We start from the raw sequence: 15,125 nt of genomic DNA on the forward strand, positions 1-15,125 counted from the left end.
CTTGGCGCGTAACGAGAGCCTCGGGGACAGGAATGTATATTAGTGGCCTCGCACTTGTCACAAAAGCTGCAGTAATGGACTATTAGCACATTGTGCATTAGAGAAGTAAGACCCCGATAATCGAGAGGCGGCGCACCTCTGTCGGGGGTTAACTGGGTCATCTAATCATATGTAAATAAGGCATAATTATTATATGATGAACAGTTCTGCTTACAATATTTCAAGTCTGGATCGTCCTTTGGAATGTATACAGTCTGCATTGTACACTGATACATTGTAACAAAGTGTATTGGAATATTTACAGCCTGGACTGTACACTGATACATTGTAACAAAGTATATTGGAATATTTACAGCTTGGACTGTACAATGATACATTGTAACAAAGTATATTGGAATATTTACAGCCTGGACTGTACAGTGATACATTGTAACAAAGTATTTTGGAATGTATACAGCCTGGACTGTAGAATGATACATTGTAACAAAGTGCTACACAATGTATATGTCCGAGTGCTGCTCCAATAGTCAGATGACCTGTCCTGTGCTCTCCCCCGGTAGATAAAGTCTACAGACACGTCCTGGGCAGAGATAAGCTCTTCTACAAGGCACGGTACACGGGCACAGGCGAGCTGGAGTTCTATGTGGAAGGGCTCCGTTTCCCGGATGAGGGATTTAATGGATTGGTGACCATCAAGGCCAGTTTGCTAGAGACTCAAGTCGAGGTAACATGCATAGAGGAAATTTCGATTATTATTTTTTGTTTTGTTTTTTTACTTCTCCGAATAATTTTTTGTCATCATTTTTGTACAGTATGTCTCTGTTATCATGAAAGATAAGGTTGAATAAATACGGAGGTCCAAAAATTGTAATCTAGACTCTTACAGCGTTGAATCCAGAAAAAAAAAACATAAGACCAAATTGGCCCACATTGGGGAAAAAAATGTAATTCCTTAGTCCGTGTATAGTAAATCCCTGTCTCATCAGAAAAATGTGCAACATTCCCCAAAGGGGCCTGACCTAGGGGCTTGTGGGCAGCTGGATTTCCCCTTGTACAGGAAAAACTGGTATCCAGCACACAGCCAAATCCTTGGTATAGTTGATGATAAAAAAACAACTTTTTACCATGTCAAGTTTTCCACTATCCACATAATAGGGGATAACTTGTTGAGTGATAGGGGTCTCAGTGGTAGTAACCCCACATATCATGATAATGGGGTCCGTTATACCCTAAACGAATGGAGTGGCAGTCATATATGCACCCTGCTGCTTATCCATTCACCATCTATGGCACTGGCGGAGGTAGTAGAGTACTGCACTCCTTCTGTCAGTGCTATAGAGATGAATAGAGCAGCCAGCTGGACCATTGTCCTCTTGATCCATCTGGGTCCCACCACTTAGATCCCTAGCATTTGGTAAGATGTCCCCTATCCTGTGGCTGGACATACCCTTTAAGCATTCCTAACATCCTATGGCAAATTACGAATTTACTCCAAGTTTGACAACTTTTTCTTGTAGTCTAATTCTGTAGGACACATAGCGAACATTATAGGTATCAAAGGGGTTTAACTCTGCATTTCCCAGTTCCTGAGTTGCAGATATTCATCCCCTGTACATAACTGTTACATAACTATGCATAGGGTAAATCGGGAAGGTGTGGGTCTCAAATGTGAAAGGGGTCGTCCAGTGCATTTCCACGGTGGTCCGCTTTTTTGGGACTGGTATGGAAGGGAGATCTCCCCTTAGTCTGACCTCCATATATAGAAGCCTGACGCTGTCAGCTTGTGTCCAGTAACCGGATCAAATTTTTCGGTTTAGTGTCGCTATCCTTGGCTTAGGTTTCGCTCCTGTTTCTGATGGTGCTAACAACATAATCAGCGTCAGTGCGAGTGGCTGCCAGGGTCTCAGCTTCTTGCATGGAGCATAAAAGGACAAATTACGACAAGGACAAGGGGGGTATAATAAGGTAATGATTCAATATCTTGGATCCCAAAGCATCTCCCAATGTTCTGTAATGTATAGTTAGATTTAACCTTTGCTCTGCCTGTGTATTAGTTGCTGGAGCAGAACTCGGAGTCTATTCATGAACTGGAAAGTTTAATGTTGCATCCATCCTCCTGCAGGGGATCCCGGAGACCCCCATCTTCACTGATGTGGTCACGTTCCGCATCGCCCCCCTGATCCTTACACCCAACACACTGGAGCCAATAGAGGTTTTTGTCTGCAGGTAACAATGGATGTGTTGAAATATGTTACAGTCTGTAGTTGAGGTTCCAGGACTAAGATGCCCAATAATGTTTCTGCCTTGTACCCGCAGTGTGAAGGACAATTTCCTCTTCCAGAGGGAGGTCACGAAACTGGCAGATGAAGCCAAATGCAAGACCCAGGTGTGCTTTGAAGATGTGAACAGAGGGGATCGCTGGATGCAGGTCAATGTCATATTATAACTACAGTCATGGAATGGGGTCATCTATAAGCGGAAATATCCAAGTACTAGAAATGGTATGCATTCTCTTACAGGATGAGATGGAGTTCGGGTACATCCAGGCTCCGCATAAAAGTTTCCCTGTTGTGTTGGATTCTCCCAGAGATGGAGAGCTGAAGGATTTTCCTGTTCGGGAATTATTGGTGAGTTCAAGTTTTTGCAATATGTTGACACTCAGAATACACTAGAGGGCAGTGATATCACTGAGAATACAGCCTATCCATCACTAGAGAGCAGTGACATCACTAAGAATACAGCCTATCCGCGCTGACATCACTGAGAATACAGCCTATCCATCACTAGAGAGCAGTGACATCACTGAGAATACAGCCTATCCATCACTAGAGAGCAGTGACATCACTGTGAATACAGCCTATCCATCACTAGAGAGCAGCGCTGACATCACTGAGAATACAGCCTATCCATCACTAGAGAGCAGTGACATCACTGAGAATACAGCCTATCCATCACTAGAGAGCAGTGACATCACTGAGAATACAGCCTATCCATCACTAGAGAGCAGTGACATCACTGAGAATACAGCCTATCCATCACTAGAGAGCAGTGACATCACTGAGAATGCAGCCTATCCATCACTAGAGAGCAGTGACATCACTGAGAATACAGCCTATCCATCACTAGAGAGCAGTGACATCACTGAGAATACAGCCTATCCATCACTAGAGAGCAGTGACATCACTGAGAATACAGCCTATCCATCACTAGAGAGCAGTGACATCACTGAGAATGCAGCCTATCCATCACTAGAGAGCAGTGACATCACTGAGAATACAGCCTATCCATCACTAGAGAGCAGTGACATCACTGAGAATACAGCCTATCCATCACTAGAGAGCAGCAGTGACATCACTGAGAATACATCCTATCCATCACTAAAGAACAGCAGTGACATCACTGAGAATACAGCCTATCCATCACTAGAGAGCAGTGACATCACTGAGAATACAGCCTATCCATCACTAGAGAGCAGTGACATCACTGAGAATACAGCCTATCCATCACTAGAGAGCAGTGGCATCACTGAGAATACAGCCTCTCCATCACTAGAGAGCAGTGACATCACTGGGAATACAGCCTATCCATCACTAGAGAGCAGTGACATCACTGAGAATACAGCCTATCCATCACTAGAGAGCAGTGGCATCACTGAGAATACAGCCTATCCATCACTAGAGAGCAGTGACATCACTGAGAATACAGCCTATCCATCACTAGAGAGCAGTGGCATCACTGAGAATACAGCCTATCCATCACTAGAGAGCAGTGACATCACTGAGAATACAGCCTATCCATCACTATAGATCAGTGGCATCACTGAGAATACAGCCTATCCATCACTAGAGAGCAGTGACATCACTGAGAATACAGCCTATCCATCACTAGAGAGCAGTGACATCACTGAGAATACATCCTATCCATCACTAAAGAACAGCAGTGACATCACTGAGAATACAGCCTATCCATCACTAGAGAGCAGTGACATCACTGAGAATACAGCCTATCCATCACTAGAGAGCAGTGGCATCACTGAGAATACAGCCTATCCATCACTAGAGAGCAGTGACATCACTGAGAATACAGCCTATCCATCACTAGAGAGCAGTGACATCACTGAGAATACAGCTTATCCATCACTAGAGAGCAGTGACATCACTGAGAATACAGCCTATCCATCACTAGAGAGCAGTGACATCACTGAGGATACAGCCTATCCATCACTAGAGAACAGTGACATCACTGAGAATACAGCCTATCCATCACTAGAGAGCAGTGACATCACTGAGAATACAGCCTTTCCATCACTAGAGAGCAGCGGTGCCATCACTGAGAATACAGCCTATCCATCACTAGAGAGCAGTGACATCACTGTGAATACAGCCTGTCCATCACTAGAGAGCAGTGACATCATTGAGAATACAGCCTATCCATCACTAGAGGGCAGTGACATCATTGAGAATACAGCCTATCCATCACTAGAGAGCAGTGACATCATTGAGAATACAGCCTATCCATCACTAGAGAGCAGTGACATCACTGAGAATATAGCCTATCCATCACTACAGAGCAGTGACATCACTGAGAATACAGCCTATCCATCACTAGAGAGCAGTGACATCACTGAGAATACAGCCTATCCATCACTAGAGAACAGTGACATCACTGAGAATACAGCCTATCCATCACTAGAGAGCAGTGACATCACTGAGAATACATCCTATCCATCACTAAAGAACAGCAGTGACATCACTGAGAATACAGCCTATCCATCACTAGAGAGCAGTGACATCACTGAGAATACAGCCTATCCATCACTAGAGAGCAGTGGCATCACTGAGAATACAGCCTATCCATCACTAGAGAGCAGTGACATCACTGAGAATACAGCCTATCCATCACTAGAGAGCAGTGACATCACTGAGAATACAGCTTATCCATCACTAGAGAGCAGTGACATCACTGAGAATACAGCCTATCCATCACTAGAGAGCAGTGACATCACTGAGGATACAGCCTATCCATCACTAGAGAACAGTGACATCACTGAGAATACAGCCTATCCATCACTAGAGAGCAGTGACATCACTGAGAATACAGCCTTTCCATCACTAGAGAGCAGCGGTGCCATCACTGAGAATACAGCCTATCCATCACTAGAGAGCAGTGACATCACTGTGAATACAGCCTGTCCATCACTAGAGAGCAGTGACATCATTGAGAATACAGCCTATCCATCACTAGAGGGCAGTGACATCATTGAGAATACAGCCTATCCATCACTAGAGAGCAGTGACATCATTGAGAATACAGCCTATCCATCACTAGAGAGCAGTGACATCACTGAGAATATAGCCTATCCATCACTACAGAGCAGTGACATCACTGAGAATACAGCCTATCCATCACTAGAGAGCAGTGACATCACAGAGAATACAGCAGAGATATGTGACATCACTGAGAATACAGCCTATCCATCACTACAGAGCAGTGATATCACTGAGAATACAGCCTATCCCTCACTAGAGAGCAGCAGTGACATCACTGAGAATACAGCCTATCCATCACTAGAGAGCAGTGACATCACTGAGAATACATAATATTTTTTAATAATACTTTATTGCCCCACATGACAATAACTTGCAGGAGGACAAACTTACTTGACCCTAAAAATCTCTGCATAATTTTTGGCTAGCGCCAATCGGTGACCATTATTAGACTAGTAGTTGCCATTGGATTGGTCAGTTCATCACCAGGGCTTTGGCCGCATGTTCTTTTCTCTATATTTTGCAGTGGGTAGAGTTTTATAGTTGTGGTATATTAAGCCATGAATGTCCCTGTCATGTGTGTCAGATGTCACCCGGGTATTCTGTGCAGGCTCGTGTAGCCGGGGGTTTTCTGGGCAGGCTTCCCGGGCATTTTGCAGGTTGTCTTACAGTCTAATGGAAGACGCTACTTGATTAATCTCAATCTGTAATGGAAAATCGGATCAGTTCACAATTCTGGGTCCTGGGCCAGGAGATGACACTTCTCCCCCTCTGCAGTAGAACTTTGGGCTTAGCAGCTGCCCTATTGAGCGTGATGGATCGTTATTGAGTTATCCCCAGGCCAGGTCTCGTCTTACTCAGGGGTGGGATTCAAGTTTTTAACAATGTGTTCCCTACTTTGTCAGCAAGAAGTCCGTTGTGTAGAACGGCACAAGAAATAACTTGTACCTACTTGTATAAACAATTTATATTAAAGAGAACATGACAGAATGATTTGGGTCCCTAAACCAACTGGTCCTTATGGAGGGTCGTTAACAATCTGGCACAGATCTTCTCCAACTTATGGGGACATATCCCATTACATTAACACAATGGGGCTTATTTACTAAGGGTCCTTCAGCTGCATTTCCATCAGGTTTTATGACATTTTTGGGGATCACGCCCCGGGGACAGGTATTTAGCAGGCGATTATGTCGCACGCGATAGGATTTAGTTGCAATCGCGGCACAAATGGGGCGGGGGGCATGCCGGATGATCCGACAGATTCAGACAAAGCACGGGATTTAACTTACAAAATTGTGTCGCAAGTCATGCACTTACATACACCGGGAGGAAAATGTTGAATTCCGGCGGATTTCATCGGGGAAGCGACACATACAGGAAATCGGGTGCACGATCTTCTCGAATCGCGGCACAGGGCATTGTTGCCGGACAATGCACTTTCGGGATCTCCTCCAGACCGGGGAAGAAAATGTGCCCCAATATTTGTATCAACCTTTTATGTATATAAAATGATTAAACAACATTTTCCTAGCTTTGTAGCTTTTGGCCTAGAATTGAAAATACACATTTGTCTAACTCACACACCTATCTGCACCGAATAGTTAGTTGTAGATATACAGTATATGCTCTAATATATAAACATATACATCTCCTTGTAACACCCAGAAATATAAAAATGTTATGTTGCTTTCATAGGCCCAGGAGGTAGTCCTCGGGTTACATATAAGATTGGTTCTGTAGGTTTGTTCTTAAGTTGAATTTGTATGAAAGTCAGAATTGTATATTTTATAATAGTAGCTCCAGGCAATGTTTTTTGAGTCTCTGTGACAATAGAATTTTAAAAATGTTGGGTTGTCATAAGAACCAGGATTAACAATAAATCTTAATTACAGACACCTGTGATAACTGTTATAGTGGTTTATTGTAGCCCAGGGCTAAAGTACAGTAAATTACAAATATCCAGAGGTCCTTTTGTAACTTGGGGTTGTCTGTAAGTCGGGTGTTAGTAAGCAGAGGACACCTATTGAGTATTGAGCACTTACTGTAAAGTCAGCAACAGATAACATCTCTGAATGGAGGAATCACTTTTCTTCTTCTACCTGGCACAATGGTAGCTTCTTTCAGCTACAACTCCTAACTTCATTATCATCTCCTCCCCATTCGTATCACATAGTGTTCTGTTGTTCCTATGGGGATCACTATTACATCCCCACAGTAGCCAATATAGTAATGGTAACTCCACATTAAGGGGGTGATGTGACATCAACTTTTCTTAGTAGTGATGTAATGAAGGGTCAGTGTTATCTATATAGAGGTCATTGTACAGGGAGGGGGAGGAGATAAGCTGTGACATCATCTATTGTCAGTAGTGATGTAATGATGGGTCAGTGTTATCTATATAGAGGTCATTGTGCAGGGAGGGGAGGAGATAAGCTGTGACATCATCTATTGTCAGTAGTGATGCAATGATGGGTCAGTGTTATCTATATAGAGGTCATTGTACAGGGAGGGGGAGGAGATAAGCTGTGACATCATCTATTGTCAGTAGTGATGTAATGATGGGTCAGTGTTATCTATATAGAGGTCATTGTACAGGGAGGAGGAGGAGATAAGCTGTGACATCATCTATTGTCAGTAGTGATGTAATGATGGGTCAGTATTATCTATATAGAGGTCATTGTACAGGGAGGGGGAGGAGATAAGCTGTGACATCATCTATTGTCAGTAGTGATGTAATGATGGGTCCGTGTTATCTATATAGAGGTCATTGTACAGGGAGGGGGAGGAGATAAGCTGTGACATCATCTATTGTCAGTAGTGATGTAATGAAGGGTCAGTGTTATCTATATAGAGGTCATTGTACAGGGAGGGGGAGGAGATAAGCTGTGACATCATCTATTGTCAGTAGTGATGTAATGAAGGGTCAGTGTTATCTATATAGAGGTCATTGTACAGGGAGGGGAGGAGATAAGCTGTGACATCATCTATTGTCAGTAGTGATGTAATGATGGGTCAGTGTTATCTATATAGAGGTCATTGTACAGGGAGGGGGAGGAGATAAGCTGTGACATCATCTATTGTCAGTAGTGATGTAATGAAGGGTCAGTGTTATCTATATAGAGGTCATTGTACAAGGAGGAGGAGGAGATAAGCTGTGACATCATCTATTGTCAGTAGTGATGTAATGATGGGTCAGTGTTATCTATATAGAGGTCATTGTACAGGGAGGAGGAGGAGATAAGCTGTGGCATCATCTATTGTCAGTAGTGATGTAATGATGGGTCAGTGTTATCTATATAGAGGTCATTGTACAGGGAGGGGAGGAGCTAAGCTGTGACATCATCTATTGTCAGTAGTGATGTAATGATGGGTCAGTGTTATCTATATAGAGGTCATTGTACAGGGAGGGGGAGGAGATAAGCTGTGACATCATCTATTGTCAGTAGTGATGTAATGATGGGTCAGTGTTATCTATATAGAGGTCATTGTACAGGGAGGGGGAGGAGATAAGCTGTGACATCATCTATTGTCAGTAGTGATGTAATGAGGGGTCAGTGTTATCTATATAGAGGTCATTGTACAGGGAGGGGGAGGGGATAAGCTGTGACATCATCTATTGTCAGTAGTGATGTAATGATGGGTACGTGTTATCTATATAGAGGTCATTGTACAAGGAGGAGGAGGAGATAAGCTGTGACATCATCTATTGTCAGTAGTGATGTAATGATGAGTCAGTGTTATCTATAGAGAGGTCATTGTACAGGGAGGGGGAGGAGATAAGCTGTGACATCATCTATTGTCAGTAGTGATGTAATGATGGGTCATTGTTATCTATATAGAGGTCATTGTACAGGGAGGGGGAGGGGATAAGCTGTGACATCATCTATTGTCAGTAGTGATGTAATGATGGGTACGTGTTATCTATATAGAGGTCATTGTACAGGGAGGGGGAGGGGATAAGCTGTGACATCATCTATTGTCAGTAGTGATGTAATGATGGGTCAGTGTTATCTATATAGAGGTCATTGTACAGGAGGGGGAGGGGATAAGCTGTGACATCATCTATTGTCAGTAGTGATGTAATAGGGTGCAAATGCTCACAGAAGACAGAAAGGCAGATGTGTAATGGACTTCTGCAACCTCTGTTTAGTGAAAATTAGGTCTCTGGTGAGAGGTTCCCTTTAAAGAGAAAACTCTTTCATAGAAATAAGCCTATCTGAGTGAAAATAGAAATATTTTTTGGTTTTCATTGGTCCTCCTTTGTCCGTTCTGTGCTACTTCGAACAGACTTGTGATAAACCAGCTGATTCCTCAAGCTCTTTCTTGTGATCATTTGTATTGTTGCTGTTTACAACTCTATTTCTTTTTATTCGTGATTTTAAAAAATCTTTAATATGAAAAATAAAATGTAAATATTTAGTACCTTTTTCATTAAGGATCAAAAATTCCGAACTGAATATTTATCTTAAAAACATGGTTTAAAATTTACGCCATTTTTATTGGATTCTAGATAGAAATACATATCTGCTTCTGTATTTTAATCTTCTTTGTTCATTCCAGGGACCAGATTTTGGCTATGTAACAAAAATTGCAGCTTCCGAGAAGGTCACAAGCCTGGATTCCTTTGGAAACCTAGAAGTGAGCCCTCCTGTGACCGCCGCGGGCAAGAAGTATCCTCTGGGGAGGATTCTGATTGGTAGCAGTTTCCCTACGTAAGGATCTAGCACTGTCTGACACGTGGTGCAGGGGTGACAGCCGGACGCTCCACTGTCTGTGCTGTGTGGTAGTAATGCATATTGGTCAGATGGGGCGCTGGAAGTCTGGCCCCTGTGTCCTTCCTGAACTTCTATAATTATAGATCCTCAGCTGTCACATGAGTGGCAGTAAACTCCTATCTGCTGCTTCGCTGATCCGGCAGAGTTATTTGCAGGGGCACCTCGCTGCGCTCACCTCTGTAACCCAAGTATCACCCCTGCCAGAGGTGGCGGGGGCACGCACATGGCTAATGTGAGCCCTCGCACCAGATTGGAAATGACGTACCCGCTGTGGCTGTAGCCTGTATTACATGATCTCAGCAAACGTCTGAGATGCTTTATGTGTTTGAGTATCCTGGACTTCATTGGGATCGAACCCCCCTGCTTCATCTTTATCCAGGAGACAGATTCCTTTATATCATTGTAAACCCAGTTGTCCCCTCAACCCCCATCTTTTTTCGACCACCAGCACAGAGCCATGTAATCTGTCCGCCATATCCATAATTTACATCAGATCCTTTCAGGTAAACAACATCACACAACATATTCCACTAGCTTTATATTTTTCATTATTATTTTATCAAAGATGAAGCCAAAAATGGAAAAATCATGTGTTCTCTAAGAATCCCTCAATATTGATGGGTGGGCATCATCTTTCCTTCTTGGCATTGTGTTTACACACATCTGAATGCTCCAAATCAGAAAGCTGCCAAAACTTCTGCTGTTATAGAACCAGTCACACTGGATGCTGATCATTTACTCAGGAATATCAGAGTTTTGGTAAACAAATAATAACACAGGGGAATCTGTTGTGTGATGTTCTTCATCTGTGGTTCTAAGTAACTTGATCCTGACCACCCATGCCGTATTTTGAAAGCAGAAGGTGCGGGTCCTGAGTCGGCAGCAAAGTGCGGTTTGAATTGCGCTGAACGCAGCAGCAGGACCCAGTATCCAGCTGTCATTTTAAATCTGCACCCCCTCTAACTTTTAAATACAGCTTTTAGGAAGATTGTTAATAGTATTTAAAACAAAATGGAGGTACAATTTAAAATTGTCTAATTTTGTTGGTAATGTTTTCATTTAGCCCTTAAATTTAGACATTCACAAGAAAACCCATACTCAAATTTGTTATGCACCCCTCACGTAGATGTTACTTGTGGTATGGACGCACAGCGAGGCACAGAAGGGAAGTTGGATCATGCGTAAGCCTTTTTTGCTCTACTGATGTATTGCAGGGTATTATTATGCTGATGCATAGGCTGACACACTGCCTGTAAGGTCTTGTCTGTGACAGGATCTTACAGGCATTTACTATGCATAGCCCTGGGGTCTTCGATCAGACCCTAGAGCTGCCATAGCGACCCTGCAAATGTTGCAAGGGGTGCCGATAAGGCAGGGAATCCCCCTGCAGGCATTTAATTGCTGTGGGCGATATAATAATCACACTATTTAATGGGTTGCTATGACCACACGTGAAACACAGAGATGTCAGCTGTAAGATACAGCTAACACCATGTGTTTCCCGAGTTTTTAAACCCTTTCAGGCCTAGGTATTAAGTGGTTAATACCTTTTAGGACTATATGGTTTTGTGATATGTAAAACCATTCAATTCTAAGATGTGTTCTATTACACAATTCTTTCTTTACAGCACATCTGGCAGAAGAATGACCAAAGTTGTGCGGGATTTTCTGTATGCCCAGCGGATACAGTCGCCGATTGAGCTCTTCGCGGATTGGCTGTTTGTGGGCCACATTGATGAATTCATGACCTTTGTACCAGCACCAAATCAGAAGGTACAGTCTGCAGTGAATACTTAGTTCAGGATTACTGCAGTAGTGTGTAATTGTCAACATCACTTTTTATTTTTAACCTTATTGTGGCAACTTATACATCATAACATTGTGACATGTGTGTCTTAGATGACATATAAATTGCCGTAGCTGATTATATGAAAAGGATCCCACACACAAACACATTCAGAGGACTTGCATTTACTATTATGTTGCTGCCATCTGCTGGGCATCCCCTGGAAGTGTAATGTATTTCAGGGTTGTACTACAAAATATGGTTGTGCGATTTGTATGAAGGTCTTCTTCTGGCTCTCTCTCTTTAGGGCTTCCGTCTACTCCTGGCTAGTCCAGCCACATGCATGAGAATTTTACAAGACAAGAAGCAGGAAGGACATGGAGACGTCATCATGTTCCAGGGTGAGAGCGGCTGCACTGTCCTGTCTGGCACAACATTATTATTGTGATCATTCCAGGGATATTCAACAGTATTTCCACATTCCTCTGGCAGGATTAGAAACCAAGAGATGGACCGTAACAAAGATCCTATCCACAGACATCATTGTACACGAGAACCTCTATGCACAGGTATGAAGTCCGGTTTGGACATCATGTGCGCCATGCAACATATTACTTGTATGGGTGCACCCGTGGGAATGACCGATGCTGCACTGGGAACTATGGGAGCGCATGTGGAAGCAGTGGGTGCTGTAGTGGTGCGTACGTGGTAGAGGCTGGTTCTGTACTAGTGATGGGAATTACGGCTCTAAGCGAGTTGGATCATTAGGCTCGGCTCACTAATAAGAGCCGGCTCTTCTAGCTCCTAAGCGGCTTCCTATTAAATGTATAATAGGGAGTTTTAGGCCAGTCAGTTACCCCACACCACACCATGATTTTATCGGGTTAAAGGAGGCGTGGTGAGCCACTTGGGTGTGGGGTTAAAGGAAACCTACCACTTGTACTTCTAAGCATCACATACCGTGCACCAGCTCAGGGTGAGCTGGTGCCGGAGCATATCTTCGTTATTTCCATTAACCGCTTTTAAACAACTAATCTTTATATTCAAAGCAGCTGTACACGCTCGGCGCACCATGCACGCGACTGTGCGCGCATGATGTCACCGGCTCTCCAGCACTTCCTCTTCAGACGCAAGCGTGGTCGCGCGCATGGTGTGCCGAGCGCGTACCACCGTGCGCCGAAGCTGCTTCGAATATAAAGATTAAAAAAGTGTTTAAAAGCAATACAGCGGTTTATGGAAATAATGAAGATATGCTCCGGCACCAGCTCACCCTGAGCTGGTGCACGGTATGTGATGCTTAGAAGTACAATTTGAAAGTGGTAGGTTTCCTGTAAGAGAAATGAGCTGACTCCCATCATTCACATAGAAGAGCCGGCTCTTCGAGATGGTTAGTTCGTGAACGACAAATCACTATTCTGTACCTGTACGTATGTGGGAGCAGCCAGTGCTGTACTGTAATACATGGCCCATTTAGATAGGAGAGGACTTCTCTGACGCTTTGACTAATTTTTCAGAAGAATGGACTAGGGTCCTGGATACTGACCTCTAATCTCGTTTAGTTTAGTTATTAGTAAGTTTTTAAATTTCCCTCACCCATCCTCTATCCCTCATCTGTGGGATAAATCACAGTCGCCATTTAGAAAGATTCTTCCGCTCTGAATCATAAAAGATTTGGATTCCATGTGTGAAAAATGGAAGATTCGCTGTGAATCTATGAATCGATTTTCCCGTATAGAGAGAGAACGTATAGAACATGGACTGAACATGTAGAGATGTATTAATACCTGGGTGGTGATGAATCTATGGATGTGTCTATGGAAGGTCAGAGGATAGTAATACCTCATTGTATTGCAGCACTGCATTGACTGGAACAGGGATATTCTGAAGGCAGAACTTGGCCTGACAGAGGAGGACATCATCGATATTCCTGCTTTATTCAAGCTGCAAAACGATAAGGCTGTGGCCTTCTTCCCTAACATGGTGAGTAGTGGGATGTGACGGGATCTCCATGATGCCCATAGATGTGCAGCATACCCTGATCTTCTTTGTTCCCTCCAGGTTAATATGATCGTTCTGGGAAAAAAACTGGGAATTCCTAAACCCTACGGACCTGTGATCAAAGAGACCTGCTGCCTGGAGGATTATGTCATCCAGCAGCTCAAGCCCTTAGAACTGAGGTGCACGTTCATTGATGACGTAGTGTCATACCACAAGAGACTGGGCGAGGTGCACTGCGGCACCAATGTCCGCCGGAAGCCATTCTCGTTTAAGTGGTGGAATATGGAAGAGCCATAGACGTGGTCTGCAAACTCCTCATCCTTGGCAATCTCCTTCTGAGCTCCAGTCTGCAGACTTATCATCTACCACCGGATGATTTTGGGGTTGTTTTTGTGGGATTTCGGTTATTGCGGATTTTTGGTCGGAAAGGAGCATTGGCAGATTCCTCCTATATAGTGGCTTCCCACAAATCTCTTGGTTCTCCTAATATACATTATTACAGATCATGGCCTTCCCTCCAGCATCCAGTCTTCTATATACAGAGTAAGGACAGAGGTGACTGCTGAATACAGACCAACCTCAAGGATGATGGGGGTGATGGTTTTTTATTACATTATACAGATATATCACATAGTGGATTTTTGGGAATTAACCCAAGTGGATTTTTTGGGACTCACACCATTGCCTGTAATGGGATGTGATGATTAATATGATTTTTTTTACACTAATACCTTATTATTCCATAAAGTGTCTTATTTTCAATGTGTTTTCATGATGTCATGATGTTCCTCTGTCATATCCTGCTTACTAGAACAGGTAAAAGGACCTGGAGGGCGATCCATTCACATTCAACATTTTTCAGGGCTCCACAAAAATGGAAACCATTGTAGCCATGGAAGCAATTGAAATGCCCTAACAACCAGACCTTGTGATACATGTCTGATCCGTGATCCATGGTGCAGTTTTTAGCTCTGTATTCCAGTGCCTTCAGCCATTGTCTGGACTCTCCACCCTCCATCACAACCATCATCCGGTGTTATTACTAACCACAATAATAAAACCTGTGGAATAAAACCTCCTTGTCGTCTGCATTTATTAGAGTACTTACAGAAGTACTTGTGGAACTACAACCCCCAGCATCAACCTTAAATATCATCCTATAATAATAGTTGCAATGTGGGGCATATAAAGATCTCATGCAGCGCCAACAATAATTTATCTGATGCCCAAAAACATAATAAAATACTGAAAACTGATTTGCGCTATTGAGGCTAGTCAGGAAAGATGTAAAGATTA

The 15,125-nt window shown here is 43.2% G+C and overlaps 1 protein-coding gene across 1 annotated transcript in view; it reads left to right on the forward strand.

Annotated features, from left to right (window-relative positions):
* LOC140134731 (protein-arginine deiminase type-2-like) overlaps positions 1-14,897 on the forward strand; it is a 32,540-nt gene extending 17,643 nt beyond the window's left edge. Inside the window, exons 7-16 of the mRNA XM_072155274.1 lie at positions 561-724; positions 2,123-2,226; positions 2,317-2,428; positions 2,520-2,627; positions 9,831-9,982; positions 11,674-11,818; positions 12,139-12,232; positions 12,324-12,400; positions 13,686-13,811; positions 13,890-14,897. Of these exons, the coding sequence (XP_072011375.1) occupies positions 561-724; positions 2,123-2,226; positions 2,317-2,428; positions 2,520-2,627; positions 9,831-9,982; positions 11,674-11,818; positions 12,139-12,232; positions 12,324-12,400; positions 13,686-13,811; positions 13,890-14,126 (1,319 nt within the window). The 3' untranslated portion in view covers positions 14,127-14,897. The remainder of the gene's footprint in view (positions 1-560; positions 725-2,122; positions 2,227-2,316; positions 2,429-2,519; positions 2,628-9,830; positions 9,983-11,673; positions 11,819-12,138; positions 12,233-12,323; positions 12,401-13,685; positions 13,812-13,889) is intronic.
* The last annotated feature ends 228 nt before the right edge of the window (positions 14,898-15,125 follow it).

Source organism: Engystomops pustulosus, chromosome 6, assembly GCF_040894005.1.
Source record: "Engystomops pustulosus chromosome 6, aEngPut4.maternal, whole genome shotgun sequence".
Classification (NCBI taxonomy): Eukaryota; Metazoa; Chordata; class Amphibia; order Anura; family Leptodactylidae; genus Engystomops; species Engystomops pustulosus.